Here is a 22,162-nt window from a genome sequence, read left to right as displayed (position 1 = left end):
TGGCGGGTTTCTATGTTCTGCCAATCATGCCCTCTGCCATCACATGAAATGCTGAGACTGAGCTGTGCGTCTGTGTGCGACTGCTAGCAATCTTGCATGTCTTCCAGAGAGATTTTGAAAATGAGGTACTTTGTAGGACGAATGATTTTTCCCATATTTAAAACGTACTTAACTTGTTATTGAAAGAAAAAAAGGCTATGTGGCGTTGCTGCATTTAAGTATCCAGTCACTTAAAATGGCACGTATGCTTTACCTCCTACTAACTTTTTTTAAAAATAATACCTTACAATGCAGAATACTAATAAGGAAGTTTGTATGATTGTCTTAGAAATGTAACGGCTCACCAAGAAATGTTACATCTGCATAGCAATCCATCCCGAATGTCTACTTATCATGCGTCTAGGTCCTAGCCAGCACTACCCGTGATCTGCCTGGTCTAACTATAAGAGCCAGCAAACAGTTATCAGACCCGCCGCCAACACAGAAATGTACTCATTACCGAAGGTCTGCAAATGATTACACACAGACACAACTGAGAAGGGAAGAATGTCTTGGCGGCTGGATATAGACAGGGGCTTACTGTCATCAGTTACACGATGTATTATCCGAAGATCTACATTTCTTCTGTATGTTGCATATCTCAAGCTCGCGGATCGTCAGTTAGTAATCACCCACTCACTCGAGAACTACATCTCCCGCCCTGCTTTGAGGCTAAGAGGAAGTGACATCACAGAGTGCGCTTTCACCCTGTCTCGGGAGTGGTGCAAATAGGTGCAGGTAAGCTTCGATAACTGAGCAACGATATGGCACAATATATATATACTATAGGTAATGCAATGTATCTGTTATTTGAATCTTTGTTTCGTCGTGCCACGAAGGTAATATAATAACGGGTTGTAAACTGCATTAGATGTGGATACTCAGGTTAGAAATAAAGTTCCACTAATCTTTCTATGAGCAATCACCTGGTAGTAATATAAATTATATATATATATATATATATATATATATATATATAATTTTTGTTTTAATTATAAAGTTACAGACATATACTTATCAATAATAACCATATTTTGAGCACTAACCTCACAGGACTATTTCACAGTACAGTGTTGACGTTCGTTGCATCTTTGTAACTAAATATACTTGTCTAAAAGCACAGGTAACCTAATGCATACTCTTAGCACTGTAAAATATTGGTTTATATTAAAAATGGATTAAGTATTTCCCATTTATTATGCAGTTTAAATAGAATGTATGCTTGCTGTTTTATAATTTTAATCAGCTGAGGTATGATTCCTTTAACCTGCAACCAGACCTAGGCTTACAATACTAATATGCAATAATAATATCTGTTAAATTCTGAAGTATATACTGGATAAAAAAGTCTGTTCTGGCGTTTGAAGCCAATAATACCACTTTCATACTGCCGGCCCGGGTATATGAACCCAGGATATTGCCGGGGGACAGGCTCCCAGACAAGCAAAATCTTGGGTCAATCGGGTTCACAATGAACCTGGGCAGACCCAGGTCTGACAAAAAAAAAAAAAAAAAAGAAATAATAAAAAAGTCCTTTTACCTTAGTATTTCCTCATCGCTGCCTGTCCGGCAGGTTACATGAAGAAATTACGTCATTTCTATTGGCCCAGGAAGAAAATTATACATTTAAAGCAGCAATAGCGGACCCTATACCTGAATTACATTATACAGGTGTAGGTCTATGCTCGACGTCATAGTGCAGGCTTCCTGGGTCGGACCCGGGAATTACCCTACCAAAAGACCCGGGTCAGCCGACCCGGGAATTAGACATAGAGTTGTTCATACTGCAGCCTCGATCCCCGGCAGAAACCCGGGTCGAGGCTGCAGTATGAAAGGGGTATAACAAATGCTTTCCACTTCTTCCTCTCGGGATAAGGCTGACAAGTCTTGATCAGAGAAGCATGTCCATGCACGGAGTCTTGGGCAGTGGCCTATCCCACCCAAGGAGCTGGTTTAAGGCTTTCAGGAGCATGGGGCACAGGGGGGGAGTTTGTGGTCTAAAATTAAGAGTATAGTGTCACCATTCACAAGATGGAGAGAATCACTAACTAATATTTAAATCAATCTATAGTTCCTTTCTCCCTTTAGGGCTCAAAGCACTTTCCACTTGCATGATACAACATAAACATACAAGATATTAGAATACAGAGGATTTTCGTATCCTGAAAGTACAGGTGCATTAATTAAACAGTATTGCAGAGGTACAAGTAATGTTGTAATACTGGGGTTAGAGGCTGCACCCCTTATGTAAACCAAATGGCCATGCACTGCCTTTATGGCAATAGGCAGCTTGCAACCAACTGTGCAGAAGATTTGAGCTGGTCCTGCTGGCGCACCCCTACGGCTGCCCATTCTGAACTTTGGTTGGTATTGTGTATTACAGAACCGGTGAAGTACCATAAATAGTAGCTATGTATACTGAGTTACAGCTGTACTACAACTCAGCCCTGAGTTGTAGTACAGCTGTAAAATCAACTTAATAATGTGTCATGTATGTAAAACATATTGTACTGTAAGTAATATCACTATCTTTACACCATAACCCGTTAGTGATGGGAAAGACATTGAACACCTTAACCACTCAACAAAAGGCGGCCTCTACAACTATATTATTAGCTATGCAAGTATATTATAATGCTGCATGGCTAGAGATTTAACATGAGTTTACAGTGCAAAATTAAAAGTCTGCTGTATTGATATTTTTGGTTTCGGGGGGGGGGGCACAGCACAGGCCAGAAGGATGACAAACAAGGTAATGACAGTGGTGTGTGGTACCCACCTTATCTTTGGGTTTAATGTATTTGTACAGCACTCTGCACAGATCCAAGTAACCTTCATGGCACTCAAAGTCCTGCTCACGACCTGTGCTCGAACTACAGCGCCTTGTACTTGTTGGTGGAGAATTCCTTGAACCTCTTAGTTATCTTCCAGAATTAATTTTTAACTATCACATAACTCCCCACAGTGCACATTCACAGTTCTACCAAATGTCCCATCACTCATGTTCACCTCTTTTGAAGTACATACTGTTAGGATTTTTAACCCATTGTCTATGCGTTTTGGTGTCATCTATCGCCCCCCTGGACCACACCAACAATTTCTTCTTTCTCTGCATGGCTCCCTCACTTATCTTCCGACATTCCCACCATCATCATGGGTGATTTCAACATCCATATTACTAATCCACGTTCCAATGCTGCTGCTTCACAACTGCTCTCTGTAACCTCACTTGACCTCCCAGTGGATTGAATCCACTACTCATCAGGATGGCCACTGTCTTGATCTTGTTTTCTCTAGACAATGCTCAGTTTCTGATTTCCTTAACACTGCTTTCCCCTTCTCGGATCATCACCTTATCAGCTACTCGCTCACCTCCAGTTCTTTACCCTCCCCAGTGTCAAACTCTTCCAAGCCTTCTCACACCAACAGGAATATTAACTCTATTGATTTTCAACAGTTTTACACCCCTCCAACACTTTCTTTCCCCAGTTTTTACATTCTCCTCCCCTGATACGGCAGTACCTCATTTTCACTAAACCCTAGCAACTGCCCTTGATCAAGTGGTTCCAGCGACTCTATATACTCCATGTAGACTTTGTTGTCAACCAGACACACTAAAGTAAAACGAAATCTACAAAAACATTCTTGTAAAGCAGAACGTCACTGGCGTAAATCTTGTACCTCTAATGATTTCATCACATATACTGCTATCTACCACTCCTATCGAAATGGAACAAACATACTTCCAATCTCTCATCTATGCTCAGGCTTTTAACCCATCCCAAACCTTCCGACTACCATCAATGCCCAGGATTTTGCTTCCTATTTCTAGGATAAAATTGTTAAGATCAGACTTGAAATGGTATCATCTCCCTCGACAAGCAATCGGCTCCATTCCTTTGTAGCACCCTCTGACACTCTCTCTTCATTTGATCCCACAAATGAAGAGGATGTTTCTACTCTCTTCTTATCTTCCTACTCTACCGACAGTTCTCTTGATCCCATACACTCACAAATTGGTAGGTTCCTGTCTCCTGTGCTCATTCCACCTCTAACTAATATCTGTAATCTATTGTTCTTTCTACTGGTATCTTTTCATCACTATTCAAGCACGCAGTGATTACTCCTATTCTGAAAAAAACAAAATTCTGACCCAAACTCTTATCTTATTTTGCCTGTGTATTAGTGCTGACCCTCGAGCTCCCCTATGCCAACTGTCAATTCCAACCATTTTCCCAGATCCTTGTGATTGGCTGGCAGTGAATGGGTGCCTCTGGGACTCCTGGCTTTGATCACTTAGTGACTTTTACCCTTCCTACTCTCCACCCACCTATTTGGACTAAGACGGATCAAAAAATAACATTTTATATTTAATGCTTAAAATGTGTTTTGGGCAATATTTTATTTAGTTAAAGTTAGTTTTAAAATTGTGTGTGCTCCCTTATTTTTTTTCTGTGGCATAAATAGCCCTTCTGCTCCACGGGAGGTTTCTGTCCTCCCTGAGCTTGCCTTAGGTTTGACAGGTGTACCACCCCAGTATCCTAGGGCCACATGGTTGGGGGAGCAACACGTCCTTTCTTTCAACCCTGCACTGGCTAGCCTGGGGTTGGCTTTCACTGTAAATGAGATAACCAAAGCTCATGAGCTCCATGGTATAGTGGAAACCAGCCCAAGCTGTCTAGCGCTTATGCTGATTGAGGATTTGTGGGCAGGAAGGCTCGCTGCCAATTTATTTCTCACCGTGCAAACCATGTGAAATGTGTGCACACTGCAAACGCCACTGAAAATATGGAAGAAGCTTTGTGATTTCTAAAACATTGCTGTTTAAATCACATTTTTTAAATTGGTAAAAGTCATAAAAAATTGCATGAGTTTGATCAGATAGTTTTAATATTCTGTGGTTTAATAGTGATTTTAAAAAAAATAGGTTGTGCCCCCCCCCCCTTTTTTTATTTTGCCTACTTATGTTTTGTTCTCTACAAGATGTTTTCTTCAGCAACGGCAGCAGTTTACCCAAATAAAAACATGACATTAATTTATATGAAGTGGCAATATCTCCCTATCATGGTGTAGGCTTCTGCAGACATTGCTAATTCCAGGCTCCAGGTGCTGCACGATAACAAGCAAACACAACAGGTCATGTATTGGCTATGCACAGATAGTATGTAATTCCACAGCTGGAGAGCTCACACAATATTAACACATTTTTCATGCACCATTTCCAAAGCATGACCTGGGGTGAGCAATTTATCTAAAAATAATATTGTAACTGCCAATAGATCTCTCTTGTTTTGATGTTTAAATTATGTAGCTAAATTGCTCTTATCACATGGAACGGCTGGCAGGTTACAGCTGTAAGTGTTCAACTGTGAGATTAACTAAGCTTCAGCTCTGTATTGGTTCTTTTATTAGTTTTTGCTTTACTGTTTCCTATTTTCTACGGCACATACCAATTTTCTGATCTGAATTCCCAAATACGCTCAGTTGGCCACTCAAAATTGGACATAGATACTAAACCTCTAGTATAGGTGTTGGTAACACCCTGTGGTGAGTCGCACATAAGGAAACGGCTGCCTACATATGTTTGAACGGAGAGCACCAGTAAGTGGCATAATGAGCTGGGGGCACTACTGTGTGGCACAATTTTAAAGTTTATTTGTTGGTTACCCGTTACTATTAATATTATGTTATTAGCATGATAACATAATAAAGTGTGTGTATGCATGTATGTATATGTATGTGTGTGTGTCATTATATATATATATATATATATATATATATATATATATATATATATATATATAATTTTTACATTTAATCAAGGGGTGATACCTATCTGTAAATCCTGTATTACCCAGTATTGTTTTATTAATGTTTGTTCCCAGTTGTAAAGTGCTACGGAATTTGCTGGCGCTATATAAATAAATGATGATGACAACATATCAGAGGGCATTTTAAACAAGTTTAGGTGAAGCATTGGAGGGCTGTCTGTTGCCAGTCACTGGTCTAGAGGGGGGTGGGTTATACAAAAGTGCCATTGGAGAAGGCTTACTTAGCAGATGCGTGCTGAAACTTGCCATAGGTAAGGCCTTTCTAACTTATTTTACCATTACATAGAGATGTGAAAGTAGGTGACGCTTACCCTTATCTGTATGAATTACATTTTTCTCAAGAAGCTTAGTTCGGAGGTCATGACATTAATGTAGGTGGGATAAGGTTTGCTGGTATAACAGCTAATTTGCATCTCTGCATTGATGAATAAGTATGCATATTGGGGAGATTTACGTTCATTGTTGAAAAGTACAAGTTGCCTTAAAGTATAGCAACCAATCAGACATTTGCTTTTCTTTTACAATGAGTGTTAGAAAGATTTAAAAAATACAAATAGTTAATGTTGGTAAATAACCCACATGGTGTACACAATAGAACACCAAGGGGTAGATGTATGAACCACCGGTTTCTGCAAGTCACCAGTAATTGTCGATGACTTTTAAAGGCAGTCGCCGCTGTAAAAAATTTCCACTGCAAAGTCGCTGATATATAATTTTAGGGTGACTTATTCAAGGTGATGATTTATATCAGTAATGTGATGGGAAGAATGTGATATCCATTATGTAATAATGTTTAAAGTTTTCTTTGTGATTTAACCAGTGACATCAATTATGTAATTTGACGTATTGTATGAGTGATGTCATCAGAAAATCCTTGGGGGCGTAATGTATATATTTTTTCTATTTTTGGCCAGGAAATCTATCTTTGCTTTTAATTAAGTTTTATTTAATGTATGTGTATAATGTACTAATGGAGCCCGTCATGCTGGGCATATGGCAACTGGTCCCAACCCATTAATCCCTCCCACTAGGTTGTATGAAAGTTGGCAGTGTGTTACAGGTGAATGGCATGATTGACAATTGCACCATATATAAAACTTCTGTTTGTATGGGTTTGTTGTTCAGTTTGGCCCCCAAACATTTTTTATGTGGAGTAAAATTACAGCTCTTAACATTCCAAGAGGTATTTGTTTCCGAAGGAAAGTATGACATTATATTGGTAATTGTATGATGTCCGTGTATAGATTTCTGCTCTGTGTAATGTATAATATAAAGGTGGTATAAAAAAATATATATGTGTGTAATTTATAAGTGTATAGACATGTACCCTATGAAAATTTTGTCCCAGAAGTTATCCTGAACACCTCCGGGCATGGCGGAGAGATGTCATGCTTACTGTATAGGGTGCTCCACCATCGTGTGGAATGCAGTGGACAGGCTTTTGAAAGGTTAAAAAAAAAATAACGAATTATAGTGACCGAAAATTAATTTCCCTCAAAATAATCCATGACAGCCCTTACTGATGGCTTATCCCTTATTCAGCTTAGTAGAGACAGGAAAACAAATTGACACCCACAAAGGTGTGTATATATAGTAACTCTTCCTCTTACCACTTGTCTTTCTATAACATCTCAAGGTGCCACTAAAAAAGATAATCATCTACAACATGAGAGGTGAATTTAGGGTCGTTATAAATTATTTCAAGGATACAAAATTATTGATGTGACAGGATGGACAGCCTATGCCACCCTGTCTGTTTTTGCTGGGAACCGGCTGGGCTTACTTTGCCACAGTTCAAATGCACCCTTCTTGCTGCAGTAGGAGGGGCTTACAATGCTGCCACCACTGAGCTCGTTTATGGCGCTCAGAACCACGTTTTTTCTGGGTAACTGTCACTGTTAGTGTACTCCTGTGCTGGTACACTTGGGCTGGTAACTTCAGACCTCTTAGTATGGATCAGGATTGCTGTGGATGGATCCTCCCTGGCCTATCACACTGACCAGAGCTGAAGGGTAGCGGCAGAGCGGTGGTACTGGAGAGCTGGGTCCAGGAACAGCCGGTGAATGGATTAGATTTAGGGTCTAATCTGCAGGTCACAGGATTACAGCACTATTGAAGAAGTTGTCAAGCAGGGTCTTGAAGCAAAGAGTGATGTTTTATTTAGCTCAGGTGCCCTGATGAGGACTGTTCCACTGATTAAAAAGGTATCAGTGGTCAGGTCAGATGGAACATCAGAATTAAACAGTTCAGTGTACAGGACAGTGCTTTTTATACAGATTTGGACACTTGGCTATTTGGCTATTTTTAGAATCAGGTTGTAACCTGTTTACCAAAACATAGATTTACATGCATTGCAAACCTAACAATATTTACACTTATCTGTGATATCTTACAAATTCAGTGATGTCCTGCATCTTGTTTTTAGGCACAGAAAATTTAGTAGCAAGGTCTTAATTAACCCTTCCTGTCTTCAAAAGGCCTCACACATCAAAAGGCCTGATTAACATATGGGCCTTTCTTCAGACAGTTCAGAATACACATTCACACAAAACATCACAAACCCCAAACAAGCCATTTTCCCACATCACAGTACACAAAAGGCTTCCATCCACAGAGGCTTTTCTACAACATGAGAGGAGATATATACCTTAAGAAAAATTTCCTCTAGCAAGGCTAAACAAGAAACTAATTTATTCCCCTTGTCTCAGAAATTAAAGATTTCCTTACCAAAAATATACACAATATCAAAAATAAGTGAATGTGCAATTATATAAATAAGCGCCCTGCACTATTTCCTATAAATAAGTTATTTATAAGTGATCCAGTCACAATTGTAATTTGCTAATTTCATCTTCCTGCTCCAGGTGTTATTGATGGGATGTACCAAGATAATACCATAGTGAGGGTTAACTGGAACAATCAGTATCAACAATAGAGTTTCTGCATTTAAAATTTCTATTCAACAGCCTGGAGAATCCTTCTTCCAAATTGTGTGCCGTTTGTTGCGGCAATATTTAACAGATAATGTCTGGAAGACGTATTTAGTGAAATCCAGCCTACAGCTCTACATGGATCAGAGTCATTTTTTGAAGCCTGATGTTCCCATGAAGTCACAACTGCCTTTGTTGAATGTACCGTCAATACTTTTGGCACCTCTTGCTCCTTCCTCTTATTGACCTATCACCTGTCTGATCCATCTTGCTACTTTCTCTTTTTTATGGTTTTCATCCTTGGCATGGACCTCCTAGGATTTGAAATAGTTTATCTGTTTTTCTATATTTCCGTCCTTGAAGTATACACCAAGATTGCTCTCACTAAGTCCTGTGTGTGTAATTTCTTTTCCCTTTTATCAGTAGTTTATGGAAAAGGACTGGAAGCACAATTTTCTGGTTTATATGGAAAGTTTGCATTCAGGCAAAAAAGGTTTGTTCTTTTTATTACTTTGTCACTGTATATGTTAAGGAATGGCTGTTTGCACCATAATATTTGAAGTTCACACACTCTTCTGGCAGATATGATTGCCACCAAGAATAAGACCTTTAACGTAAGCCATTTGGGGTGACTCTTCTGCAGAGTTTCAAACTGTTCTGATACTAATTACTCAAAACAGATTTAAGTTCCCATGGTGTGACAGATGTAGGGACGAATCCTTTTAGCTGTTTGGAGAAATTTCCTCTCTAGCTCATCTGTTAAGATTTTATCCAGAAATAGACTGAGTGCTAAAACCTGCACCTTGTACTCTATGCTAAGTTCTTCTGCAAACCTTCCTGAAGTCCAGTACTTGGGGTATAATTGCAGCATTCACAGGGTTAATCATTTTGACCCTGTGCCAGCTTATACACATTCTCCAAACTCTAATATGCTCTTGAAGATTTTTTTTTTAATTTTGTAGTAATGCTTCTGATACCTTGTTCAAGACTCCCTTGTTCTTGAGTATTGACCATTCAATCTCCAGGCTCTCAAGGAAAGCTTTTGGGGTTTGGATGGCAGATGGATCCTTGATGTAGCAGATCTGGAAGATGAGGCAAAGGCTAGTAATTTCTTTCTTCTGAAAATAATACATGCTATGTAATCTTTTGACATTTGTTTGTATATTTTACAGTTGCTCCCGTTCTTTATTTAGGATCTCATTATATATCCCTCTGTACTAAAAAGACTCTTCATCTATCTTCATAAAAAGGTTCCTTGTAAATCTGCTGGGGCTGGTATGTCTTTAGGCTTCTTTGGGGCAGGTTTCATGCTGCAGGCTGTGTACTCTGATACAGTGGTGCTGTGTTCCCAGTCAAGCTGGCACAGCCTTCAAACGCTGCTGGTGCCATTCCTAATGCCAGTGACTTATGGTCTCCCTGCCTGATGACCTGGTGCTAAAGCCTTCTCATGCTGCCAGAACCCAACACCAACTTCCAGACCAAAGATGGTGGGATTGCCACCCCCATCACAGTGGGCCTGCCAAAGTTGGTGCAACAACAGGACCCTCTGGTTTTCACCAGAAAAATAAATAAAAACTACACATACTACGACTGCCTCACTCCGCTCTGCTAAAGAGACAGGAAAAAGACAAGTGGAATACCTTCTGTAATTTTTCCCTTTTTCTGTTCAGCTGAATAAGGTATAACCTGTCAGTTAGGACTGCCATGGAGTAGAAATTTGAAATATATATGTATGTAACTTTCCCCATACACAATGCTTCAAAAAGTACTCTTGAGTGGATAACATCTTTAGTTCAGGCCAAGTTAAGGTATTGATAAAGTAAACGAGCGTTTGGGAGCATAGCATTATACTTCTGAACTCTTATGCTTAAAAACATGGACACACACATCGGCGGGGGCGTAACCACATCACAAAAGGGTTGAGGTTAACTCTTACAAAGGCAGCCCTTTAAACTCCTCGCCTCAAAAGACACATCCATTGCTTCACACACCACTGACAGAGCGGCAATGAATGAGGACATTTCTCCCAATATTCCAATCTGCGGGACATCACTGCCTCGTTTCGAATAGAGGGACAGTGCCATGAATGAAATAAGGATTGTTGGGAGGTATGTAGTATTTTGGAGGTGGTGGAATAAGTTGTACTGGATGGTTATGTCCTATGAAATACACATGACCAATTGCAGCTATTCCTGTGTCTTCCTGCATCTGAACTAATTGAAATGCAGTGATTAAGCATGGTTTGATTTCCAGTTTCAAATGGCTGACCGGGAAACGCTAATTGCTGAGAGGATGTTAATTTTATAAATTCATACAACTGTTGAAATATCTCTGCAGTCAATATATCGAAAGGGAAAATGTACCTAATTATAAATAATAATTTTCACATTCCAAGTGAAACATTTGAACAAAAATGATTATGGAAAGAGAACCTTTACTTTCTCTGCTGTATTGGTTTTTTTCCTTTTGAGATGCATTATAAGCATAGATATTTGTAAAATTAGCTCAATCAGTGGTTAAATTATCAACATAACTTCTAATGTATTTCTCCGATTTTACACTTTGTTTCATAAAAACATGGGAGGCTTAAAATTATAATTAATTTTTCTTTTCAATTTTTATCAGTATAATGTCCGTTTTAGTCTTAGGTTCTTTTTCATCATTTACATAGCTTTTATGTAAAAAAACCATTCACCTAGGTTTTTATCTATATTTAAAAGATTAAGGAGTTTTACGGCTAAAATATGTTTGCTCTTTAAAATTCGCATGTCATTTCATCAAAGAAATACTCAAACCTACACCTAATTGCAATGTATAAGGAAACCCTAAATGGGTACAGAAATACAATATGTAGAAGATAAGATGTTTAAAGAAACATGATATGGAAGTAACCACTTTCCACCTTTTGTTATCAACAGGCATAATAATAACAACAAAAATAGTTCCTTAATTTGATTTCAGAATTTAATTTCCATTATTTCTCCGTAGGAAATCATGGCTGCTGCCTCATCTTTTAATGTGGATGCTCTTCGAGAGGTGCTGGAGTGTCACCTATGTATGGAGACATACACAGAAGAACACTTGAGGCCAAAGCTTTTGCAGTGTGGTCATACAACATGTAAACAGTGCCTTGAGAAGCTTTTAACCAGTACTATCAGTGGAGTGCGCTGCCCTTTCTGTAGCCGAGTAACCCGTGTCACAAACTTGTCTCAGTTGACTGACAACTTGACTGTCTTGAAAATCATTAATACTGCAGAGCTAGGCCAGGCTGTCACTGGATTGATGTGTAAGATGTGCAACCGAAGGCTACCACGCAGCTACTGCAAAAACTGTGCTTTAGTATTATGTGTGATATGCAGAGAAGAAACGCACACTCCTTCAGATCATATTGTACTTTCAATGTCAGACGCCGCAAATGAGCGCCGACGCATTTTACAGGATAGGCTCACTTGTCTCAGACAGTGCATGCAGGACCTGGAAAAGAGAAAAGCATCTCTGGACAGCCTTTCATCACATGTAAAGAGCAAATACAAATTAGTTATGCAAGATTACAGCAAAGAGGAATTCAGTGTGCAGGAGGAGCTAGCTCGATCACGCAAACATTTTGTAGCTTCTTTATATGAAGTAGAAAAATTAAACAACCAAGTGCTGGATGAGCAAGCATACCTTCTAAACATCTCTGAAGTACAGATTGTGTCAAGGTGTGATTACCTTATTCTAAAGATAAAACAATCAGATTCAGCTCTCATGGAAGAGCTGGAGGAAGAAGAGCCTAAGCTTGCAGCTAATTTGCCCCAAGATCTCACCTTGCAAGATGTAGAGTTTCTGAAGGTAGGACATGTTGGGCCTATACAGGTAGGTCAAGTGGTCAAGAAACCATACAGTGTGAATCTGCAAGAGCCTACTCCTGAGGTGTTTCCTGTGGTTATGTGCAATGAAATGGAGACACTTCCAGAAGTTGGCAATGTCCAGAATTTGACATCTCCCATCATGCAGCTTGAAGATACTGCACACAGCTTGCAGCAATGCCAATTTCTGCGAAAGATGGGCTCTAAGGGTAACATGCCAGGTATGTTCAATCTTCCTGTTAGCCTGCATGTTACAGCACTGGGAGAAGTGCTTGTGGCTGATGGAGGTAATTGCAGAATCCAGGTCTTCAACAGAAAAGGTTTTTTGAGAGAAATTAGATGGAGCCCAACAGGCATCGACGCCTTTATGCTAAGTTTTCTTGGGGAAGATCTTCCCAACTTGATACCATTATCGGTAACTATGAACTGCCATGGACTGATAGGGGTAACAGATAACCATGATAACTCTGTGAAGGTATATACAATGGAAGGAAAGTGTATTGCTTGTCACAGATGCCAGCTAAGCAAGCCTTGGGGAATTACAGCCATGCCCTTCGGTGAGTTTGTAGTAACTGATGTGGAAGGAGGAAAGTTGTGGTGTCTGACTGTAGACCGCAGCCTTGGCATTGTCAACTGTAGTTGTCTGTGCAGTGCTGTGCGTCCAAAGTTTGTGACTTGTGACCAAGAAGGGACTGTATTCTTTACCCAAGGACTGGGTCTAAACCTGGAAAACCGTCAGTGTGAACATAATCTTGAAGGTGGCTTTTCTATTGGCTCTGTGGGCCCTGGCGGTCAACTAGGAAGGCAAATCAGTCACTTCTTCTCTGAGAATGAGGACTTTCGTTGCATTGCAGGAATGTGTGTTGGGACTCGTGGAGATTTGATTGTTGCTGATAGTGGACGGAAAGAGATTCTTCATTTCCCTAAAAGTGGAGGGTACAGTGTCTTAATTAAGGAGGGCCTGACATGTCCTGTTGGCGTTTCTGTGACTCCAAAGGGACAACTACTGGTGCTGGATTGTTGGGATCATTGTATTAAAATATACAGTTACAATACACGTAGGTATTCCTCACCTTGATGTAGAAATATTTTGACATGGAACTTTTTTTTCTTTTACAGCATGTACTACACACTGAAAGTCTTTGCTTTAAGGCACTTTAAAATAAATAAAAAAAAAAAGGAATCTGCACCACTCAGCATTTTACACATTCACCTACAAGTAGATTTGAGTCACAAAAGTTCAAAGGAAATTGTTTACCGTATAACAGCTACAAGATACAGAACTTTATTCAGTATCTCAAACCACTAAAAGTATGGATGACGATAAAGGCTTTTCATGCTGTAACAATTGTTTTAAAAAAAAAAAAATCAACAACCTTGTATGTATGAATGTCCGATTTCTGCAAGTCGCCGGAAATCGACGACTTTGCAGTGAAAATTTAAAAGGGGCGATGGCTTGTAAAGGCAAACTCCTTTTTGTTTTCCTTAATTTATCTGCAGGGGACGTGTCTTTTTACATGTGATGACACAGATTGGATCCGCTTAAAGTAATCTATTTTGTTTTCGAGTCCCAACTTTCAACCCCAATACATCATGCACACACTTCTGGTTTACTTTTATTTTGTTTAGCTGTAACAGCTGACAGTCTGAGGACTTCTTACCCTAGGCTGCTAGACAGGAATGTATTCTTCTGACTATAAGTAGTGAATGAAGCACATTTCACCACCCATACCATTCATAAGCAAGCAGGTGAGTGACTTATTAGGATGCGTATGGGCCAGTGAGTTTCCTATGCACAACATATGTTGAAGTGTTGACTTTCCCTAGAAGCCAAGGGAAACCATCTCCAGACTTGCAGTTAATAAAAGTAGCTGCAACTGAATAGTAAATATAGGTTGGGAGGGGTGGGGGGAATTCTATTATTGCCAATGTGGGGATTCTATTGATAACCTTTATCACAACTTTAACATTTAGGTATTACGTCTGTTATATTATAGGACCAAATCTCATATTTTTTTGTGGTTTTTTTTTTTTTGTTTTTGTTTTGCATATCTTCAAGCAATTATTTCCACTTATGCTGGCCACACACGTGCCGATCCTGCCACTCGATCTGAGCATCAGGATCAAGTTCCAATTTGGCCATACACATTGGATGCTAAATAGGACGAGATATACTCATTTATTGCATATGCTAAGCAACAAGTGAATTTCTTCAAGCTTAACTTGTGCCTAATTCCAATGATACTGGCCCAGTCTGCCTATTTCCACATTCTGACTCCACCCCACCCTGGTCTTCGTTTTGCCCCTCCATTTTAGATTGTAAAGTCTTATAAGCAGGGCCCTCTTTCCTCCTGCCTTTTGCTCCGAACTGTGCTTCCTTACAATATGCCTATTGCGTGTTTAGTGCTACTCTTTTTATGTTTGTTTTGTGCCTTGCCTAAAATGTTTTGAATATTATGCTTAATTTCTGGGTATTATTGCATTAATGCTTTATAAATATTTTGCCTTTCCTTTTTCTATACATTGCTTGTTGGATCTCTCTGTTTTATGTACTGTGCCCTATATCCCCACTGTACGGCAGTGTGGAATTTTTGTGGTGCCATATAAATAAACAACATACTAATGTAGCTGATATGCTTGACTTCCTGAACATGGAATTCCTTGACATGGCCAGAATGAAAAGTCCCAGCTTAAATTGTTAAGAAACAAATTGGGATCTTCTATATGTTAAAATTACCTTTAAAGTCTTTGGGGCAGATTCAGTTGGCTGCAGGGTGCCGAACATTGCTGTCCAATACAGTAAGAAATCTAAATCTCCACTCATTTTCTCTTTGCATCTCTATGGAACGCAAAGGAAAATGAGCGGAGATTTGAGTAAAAACATCAAACCGATGTGTCTCTCGAACAGTCCGTAGAGACACATCACAACACCTTGTGCCGAATTGAATCTGCCCCTTAGTGATTTTGCCATCCAAATGGTGAAGTAATGCTATAATTCTGTTTTTTTGTATTGCTCTTTTATTCCGATTAGGTCCTTTCCAAAGTGCGTACTTTGCAATGTAGGACAGAATATATCTTCTTCTTTCCTTTGAACGGTAAATGTTTGTAGTATATTGATATTTGGTTTGTGAGAGTTTGAAGCAATTCTGTGTGTTATTAAAACTAGTTGTAATACAAAAGCATCATATTTCATTTCATAAATTCATCCATATAATCTGTGTTAATTACTGAGTAAATACTGGTGAATATTTGTCTATTATATTATAGCAGAAACTATAGGTTATGCATTGTACAAAATAGTATTACAGAAGAATGCAGAAAACACTGTTAAAGGATCAGTAGATACGTAGGGGCTGGGCTACAAAGGCGTCAGAATTTGGTGTTTTCACTACTAATTTTACAGTCGACCTGCCAAGTCTGCATAAAACCACACTATTGCATAAATCAAATTTGGACTTCTTTAGCTGATATCTAGAAGTGAATTGGTCTATATGCAAAACCTCCAATAACATTCAAGTTCTCTAGGAAGAGTTCAAGCATTAATTCACAGCGAATATAATTTTTCAATGTATGTATGGAAGGAAAGTATGCACAAAATTAAAATAACAAATCCATGCAGTGAAAGCGGGTTAAGTCACTTGGCTATAGTTTTATACAGTCTATAAAATAGAACTGAATCCAAAAAAAAAAAAAAAAAAACATAATTTCAAACTACTACACTCACTATGGTGAGGGCTGCTAAACAATTTAGCGAGCAGGGCAATGCCATGGACAATGTGGAGAAAGATGGATCATTCCATTTCGGTTCATATAGGTGTGTCCACTAATCCATCTCCAGATTTTAACGAAAAAAATTTCCGTTAAGAGAGGATGTCCAAAAAACTATTTCTGCCACATATCTTGACTGTCTGATCATTTTCAATGTATTAAACTATTTACTAATAGTGGCTTGCTTATTCCAGTTTATTTGAAGTATTACAGGTGTTTATTAAGAAATTGCCACAAAATTTTGACTCCTAAAGTAACCTTGTCTCCCGAATCCAAAACGCCAAACCAAATTACTGTATCTGCCTTACTTTTCGAGTTACTGCAAAAATGCAAGCTTTTGGAACAGAATTAAAAATGCTAGGTTAAATCAACATTAGCTATCCCAATTCTTTTGGCGCTTAACAAAGGTATACATTATTACTCCAAAAAAAACAGCATGGTACTGTTTTATAGTGGAGAGAAAAAATAATGAAGTTGAGGTTCAATTACTGTTGCATCGCATATATAATTTACACAAAAATCCATGCTTGCTTAAAAAGTATACCCAAAAAGTGAACAAACTGAAGCAATGTGATAACCCTCCTATACAGAAACTGATGGGAAGGGGATTCCCTTTCAAAACTGAACTTTCCAGATAGAGGGAGACAGAAGGATAGTCACCCATGGCAGCTTCTCCTCCAAATTGCACATTTGGTAGTCTTTTAAATACTGACTGCCATATTACTATCTACTCAAAAACCATTGGATTACATAGCTGGGACTACTTTACAGATTAAGAAAAAGAACTGGTTTCAAATGCAACCAGTGATTCTGGAACCTCAATCTGCTACTATCATGAAAAGGTACTGCTGTTAAACTATGAAGAGTTTCAGAAAACAGGCTGTAATCCTTTCTTATCTCATAAAAAAGGAGCCAGAAAAAGCTTAAGCGTTGTGTCACTGAAGTGGGCCAAAGAACAAGGTGAGCATCAACTTTTTGCTTTTATTAACCAAGACAGAAACTTTGCCCAAAATGCAGAATTCAACTGTCGCACTCTAAAGAATAAACAGACATAGATATGCCAATAGAAGAAGTTCAATCCCCAGCGAAGAGTTTAACTGAACCTGCAGAAACAGATGAGCTCAATGAACGTATTACAAAGCATGGTTGTACACCAATGAATTGTATGGGGTAAAGAAAAGACACCGGGGTGTAAATGTTACAAGCTCTGATTTTGAAAATCCGGTGATTTTCTTGGGAGACGTGAAACTCGCCGATGTATTAACCAGAGATTTGATGTAAAATCACCAGAGATGTGTTTCTGTCAAAATTGCTGTTTCAAAAATCACTAGAGATCGAAGTCTCAACTGTTTGCCACTCTAGCTATACAAGTCTCCAAATGTATGAAGCTGCAATTAAGCGAGTTTGCTTTAAAAATCGCCAGATACAACACGCTGCTTCCGACGCTAATGAGTATAATATAGCTGCGAGCTATATTTATACTGTATGGGGATTTCCCACACATTTTTCATTATTTATTTTTTTTGTCTTTCAACATTTAACAATTTTTTTTTTTTAACTTTTCACAGCTGCCAGGACCTGCGGCTCTATAGACAGGCAGTGTAACAGTAATGTGTTTGTTAATATCGCAGCTAGGAAGCAGCGTATTGTCTATGAAAATTTTAACGGGAGAGTTGACTAAACACAGGCGTGTTTGAAATCCCAGCAAAGCACAAGAGATGACCAACGGTTTTGAAGATCAGAGTAAAAAAATGCAGCTTAATACATTTTACAGTTATCACCCACAATTTGCCGTTATTTTTAATCTCGGAAAAAATCGTAGCTTGATACATTTTTCCCTGGGAGGCATACGCTAAAAGAAAGAAAGAGAGCAGGCAAGTACAGCGCCATTCAAGAAAAGCTTACTGAAATATTGTCTCTTCCTAGCACATCACTATAATTACCCCAGGAAGTATGCAAATGTTCAGGTTGTGATGATTTACAGAGTTTGATATAGGAATTAAAGCAAAAGTGTGAAGAGGCACCAACAAGAAGTAATAATAATATTAACTCTGGCACCAAACATCTGGACAATTAAACAGACTGCAGAATAATTTAATGTCAGAATATATGCTAAAACAATCAAGAAAACTTAAAGCAACCCATGGCATACTGGCAGAATCTAGAAAATATAGAGGGAAAGCCCTTCTTGTAAAAATCATTCATCAGGTATGGCAGTTTTATAAAGTGGATAAACATTCTCGGATGTGCCCTGGAAAGGAAGAGTTTTTCTGTAAAAGTTCCAAGAGGAAAAAGAATTCACAAACATAAAAAGCTACTCCTAGTAAACTTGAAAGAGCTTTTCTTTCTTTCAATTATTGCTTGCTGCTCTACCTCTAAAGATGGACTACAAAGACCTAACTGAAATCCTTGTTTGTTCTTCAGTCTCCAAAACTTGTATGCTTCATCAATATGACAAATGCCCAGGTCTGGAAGCCCTTCAGAAAATAGTTGAAAAACTTTTTCATGGTAGTGACATGGATGATGACAACACAATTGTCTATAAGCAGTGGCCCTACCCTGACCAAAGTAAATTGGTTACAATCACTAGTACTTAATACAAGACTGCAAAACCAAGCTGCATAGCCATCTAGAAACGGCAAAGACTGAGGCTGAAATCTGTGATGAGTACGTGTTCCTGCCAATTAATAATGAAGAGCTACCCATATACCCCTTGTCATCAGATGACATGAAGACAGCAGGTATCAGTTTGTGTCACAATAACCACAGCCACAAAAGGGATCTGCAACCTGGAACATACATAGCAGCAGTGTATGATAACATCTGGTACATTGGGTATATTATTCACTGTAATGGGGAGGAACAAGATGTGCTGGTACACTTCATGAAACGAAACCAATCAACAAATGTGTTGTCCTGGCCTTCAAGAGACAAGTGTTTTTTATTACTTTTATTCATGTCTTCTGTGTAACTAAGTGCCTACTATCCAAGGTAGTAGTGGAAGGCAGTATACACTGTCTAATAAACAAATATTCCTGGGGCTAATAGATTATGTAAATATATGTAATTCTCTAAATATCACTGTCTGATTTGATAACCGGAAATATAACACATATATTGTAAAAATTATATTTAATAAATAAAAGGCGTCTCCACATCAATAGCTGTATATACAGCAATGAATATAGTGATTTCTAATAAAGTCAATTACACTTGATGGGTGTTCCCCGTACTGTATGCAATTCTCATCACATGGAAAAATTGGACCAAATTGTTCCTTATTTCATTGTTGCGTAAGTACTTGCGTTCTAATGTCTGTGAGTTCAGCCGTTTGCTTCAGTAAACATACTGCAGTGATGAATAAAAATCCTGCTTTAGGATAAATGTGTTCAATAAGTTCCCTCCGTCCCTCACAGCACAGGGGAGTGGTTCTCCATTGTTCATAGTTCCCTTCCTGATTCTTTGGAGCGCAACCTGCATCTCAAAAGCCTAACTTTCATTTTCGGCGGTTACACTGTTGAACGCATGACGTCTCATGCGTTCCACTGCGGGTTAGCATGCCGAGGGATATGGTTAAACTCTGTGAGTGAGGTCAACCGAAAGATGATTCATTTCTGCTTGATAATAAAGGTTCCTGTAAGTGATATAAATTAGAGAACACCTCTAATACCATTATGGAGGTATTTCCTCTCTAGAAAAATCCCTAGGTCGCCGTCTATATTCAATCCTCTCAGGGCTAGAGTGCAAGCATCAAAAATCCACCTTGCCTTCTCTCTGGATATCTTTGTATTGTGGTCTCCCCCCTCTCCAAGATTTTTTTATTTTCCTTATGCCTACAAATTTTAAACTTGACGGATCGGCATTATGTTTGAGGGCATAATGGTTAGACACACTGTGTGTTTCCATTTTATTTTTAATATTTTTTACAGTGTTTGCCAGTCCTGGTTTTCAGACTTATGGTATGTCTGATATATTGTAAATCACACAGACATGTCAAAAGATAAATAATCTCTGTGCTGTCACAGATCATCTTGTCTTTTTTATCAGAAATTTGCTCACATTGGAAGTAGAGACAAATTCTGTAGTTGGTTTGGTGCTGGTGGAATGTGTAATCCTACAAGCCTGGCATCTGTTGCAATGATAGAATCCCGCTTTATCTTAGTTCAGCCAGGTACCACTCCTGTTATTACCATTAATGGGGATTGCACTCCTAACCAATTTGTTCTTTAAGTTTTTGACTCTTCTTGAATACAATAAGTGGTTTGTCTGGTATTAAGCCTTTTAATTTCTCATCCCCTAGTAAGATGGGCCGGTGTTTCTGCACTTTTTACGGTTGGGAGTCTGATCACTATACCATGTGATGAATCTGACTGTCTCTGTACCTTCTGATTTACTTTTCTTATCCCAGCCTTTCAAAAGCTCTAGTCTATCAAAATGTTTCATTTTTTCAAACTGTTCATTCACCATTACTGGATCATATTTATTTTCAATAAACTTCTCCCTCATCTCTCCTGCCTGTCTAACATAATCCTCATTTTTCGAACAATTTCTCCTAACTCGTAGGAATTGCCCGCTAGGATTACTGCGCAACCAGTTGATGTGATGATTGCTTGACGCTGGTAAGTGATTACTGCAGTCAACTGGTTTTTGAAATGCTCTGGATTCTATTTTTCCATCTTCTATGAATATTTCTAAATCAAGAAATTCTATTTTCTCACTGCTGATGGTAGCTGTAAAATGTAAATTGAGAGAATTCGTATTGATAAAATCAATGAACAAATTCAAATTCTCCCTGCCACCAGTCCAAATACAAATCACGTCATCTAAGTAACGTCTCAACTCTGATATTTGTTTGGCATAGGTTTTTGTGACACGATGCATCACCCTCTCTGTTGTAGCTGGGAACCGACTGGGCTTACTGTGCCACTGTTTCCTTTCTTTATCTCATGCGCCCTCTAAGCACAGTAGGAGGGCCTTAAGCTGCTGCCACCACTGGACTCCTTTCCTGCATCCAGAACCGGGATCCTTCTGGGTAACTGTCACTACTAGTTTACCCCTTGCTTGTGCACCTGGGCTGGTACCTTTGACTTCTTCCTATAGATCATAGTTGCTGTGGATGGATCCACCCTGGCCTATCACACTGGCCAAAGCTGCTGGGTAGTGGGCAGAGCAGTGGTACCAGAATGCTGGGTCCAAACCTCAGGACAGCCGGGAACGGATTAGAGTTGGGTATAATCTGTTGGTCACAGGAATTTCAGCGTGAAAGATGTCAAGCAGGTCATTGAAGCAAGTGAGGTTTATTTGCTCAAGTGCCCTGATAAGGACAGTTCACACCGGTTTAAGGTACCAGTGATCAAGAGGTCAGACAAAACAAGAATGATGCATTTCAGTACAAACCAGTGCTGTTTTATACAGTTTTGGACACAGCCTCACAGGGTAAGCCAGCCCCCTGAAGTCTGAGTTATTTTTAGTATCATGATGCAATAGGTTTCCCCAAACATATATTTAAATGCAATTTATGCTTGTTGTGATTTCCTGCATCCTGTTTTATAGACAGGATATCTAACAGCAAGTCTAATTAAACCTTCCTGCGTCTTCAGGTGTGTTGGACACTCACACCTCAAAAGGTCTAATTAATATGGGGTCCTTCATAGAGCTGCAGAATACACATTTCCTCCCCTGGCATATGCCTCAGAAATAAATACATTTCCTCCACTCTACTGCTACCTTGGGAATTCCCAAAGAA

General features: G+C 39.0%; 2 protein-coding genes across 4 annotated transcripts in view; one reads left to right on the top strand and one right to left on the bottom strand.

The window, feature by feature from the left end:
- ASTN2 (astrotactin 2) overlaps positions 1-22,162 on the bottom strand; it is a 570,610-nt gene that overhangs the window by 149,536 nt on the left and 398,912 nt on the right. The window lies entirely within an intron of this gene.
- Positions 699-15,827, top strand: TRIM32 (tripartite motif containing 32). The gene is made up of 2 exons (XM_075184703.1): positions 699-777; positions 11,789-15,827. Exon 2 carries the CDS (start codon positions 11,795-11,797, stop codon positions 13,724-13,726), a length of 1,932 nt encoding a protein of 643 aa, XP_075040804.1. The 5' UTR covers positions 699-777; positions 11,789-11,794; the 3' UTR covers positions 13,727-15,827.

The sequence above is a fragment of the Mixophyes fleayi genome, chromosome 9, assembly GCF_038048845.1.
Source record: "Mixophyes fleayi isolate aMixFle1 chromosome 9, aMixFle1.hap1, whole genome shotgun sequence".
Classification (NCBI taxonomy): domain Eukaryota; kingdom Metazoa; phylum Chordata; class Amphibia; order Anura; family Limnodynastidae; genus Mixophyes; species Mixophyes fleayi.
The sequence above is the reverse complement of the archived record's forward strand: the minus strand, read 5'-3'. Positions and strand labels throughout refer to the sequence as shown.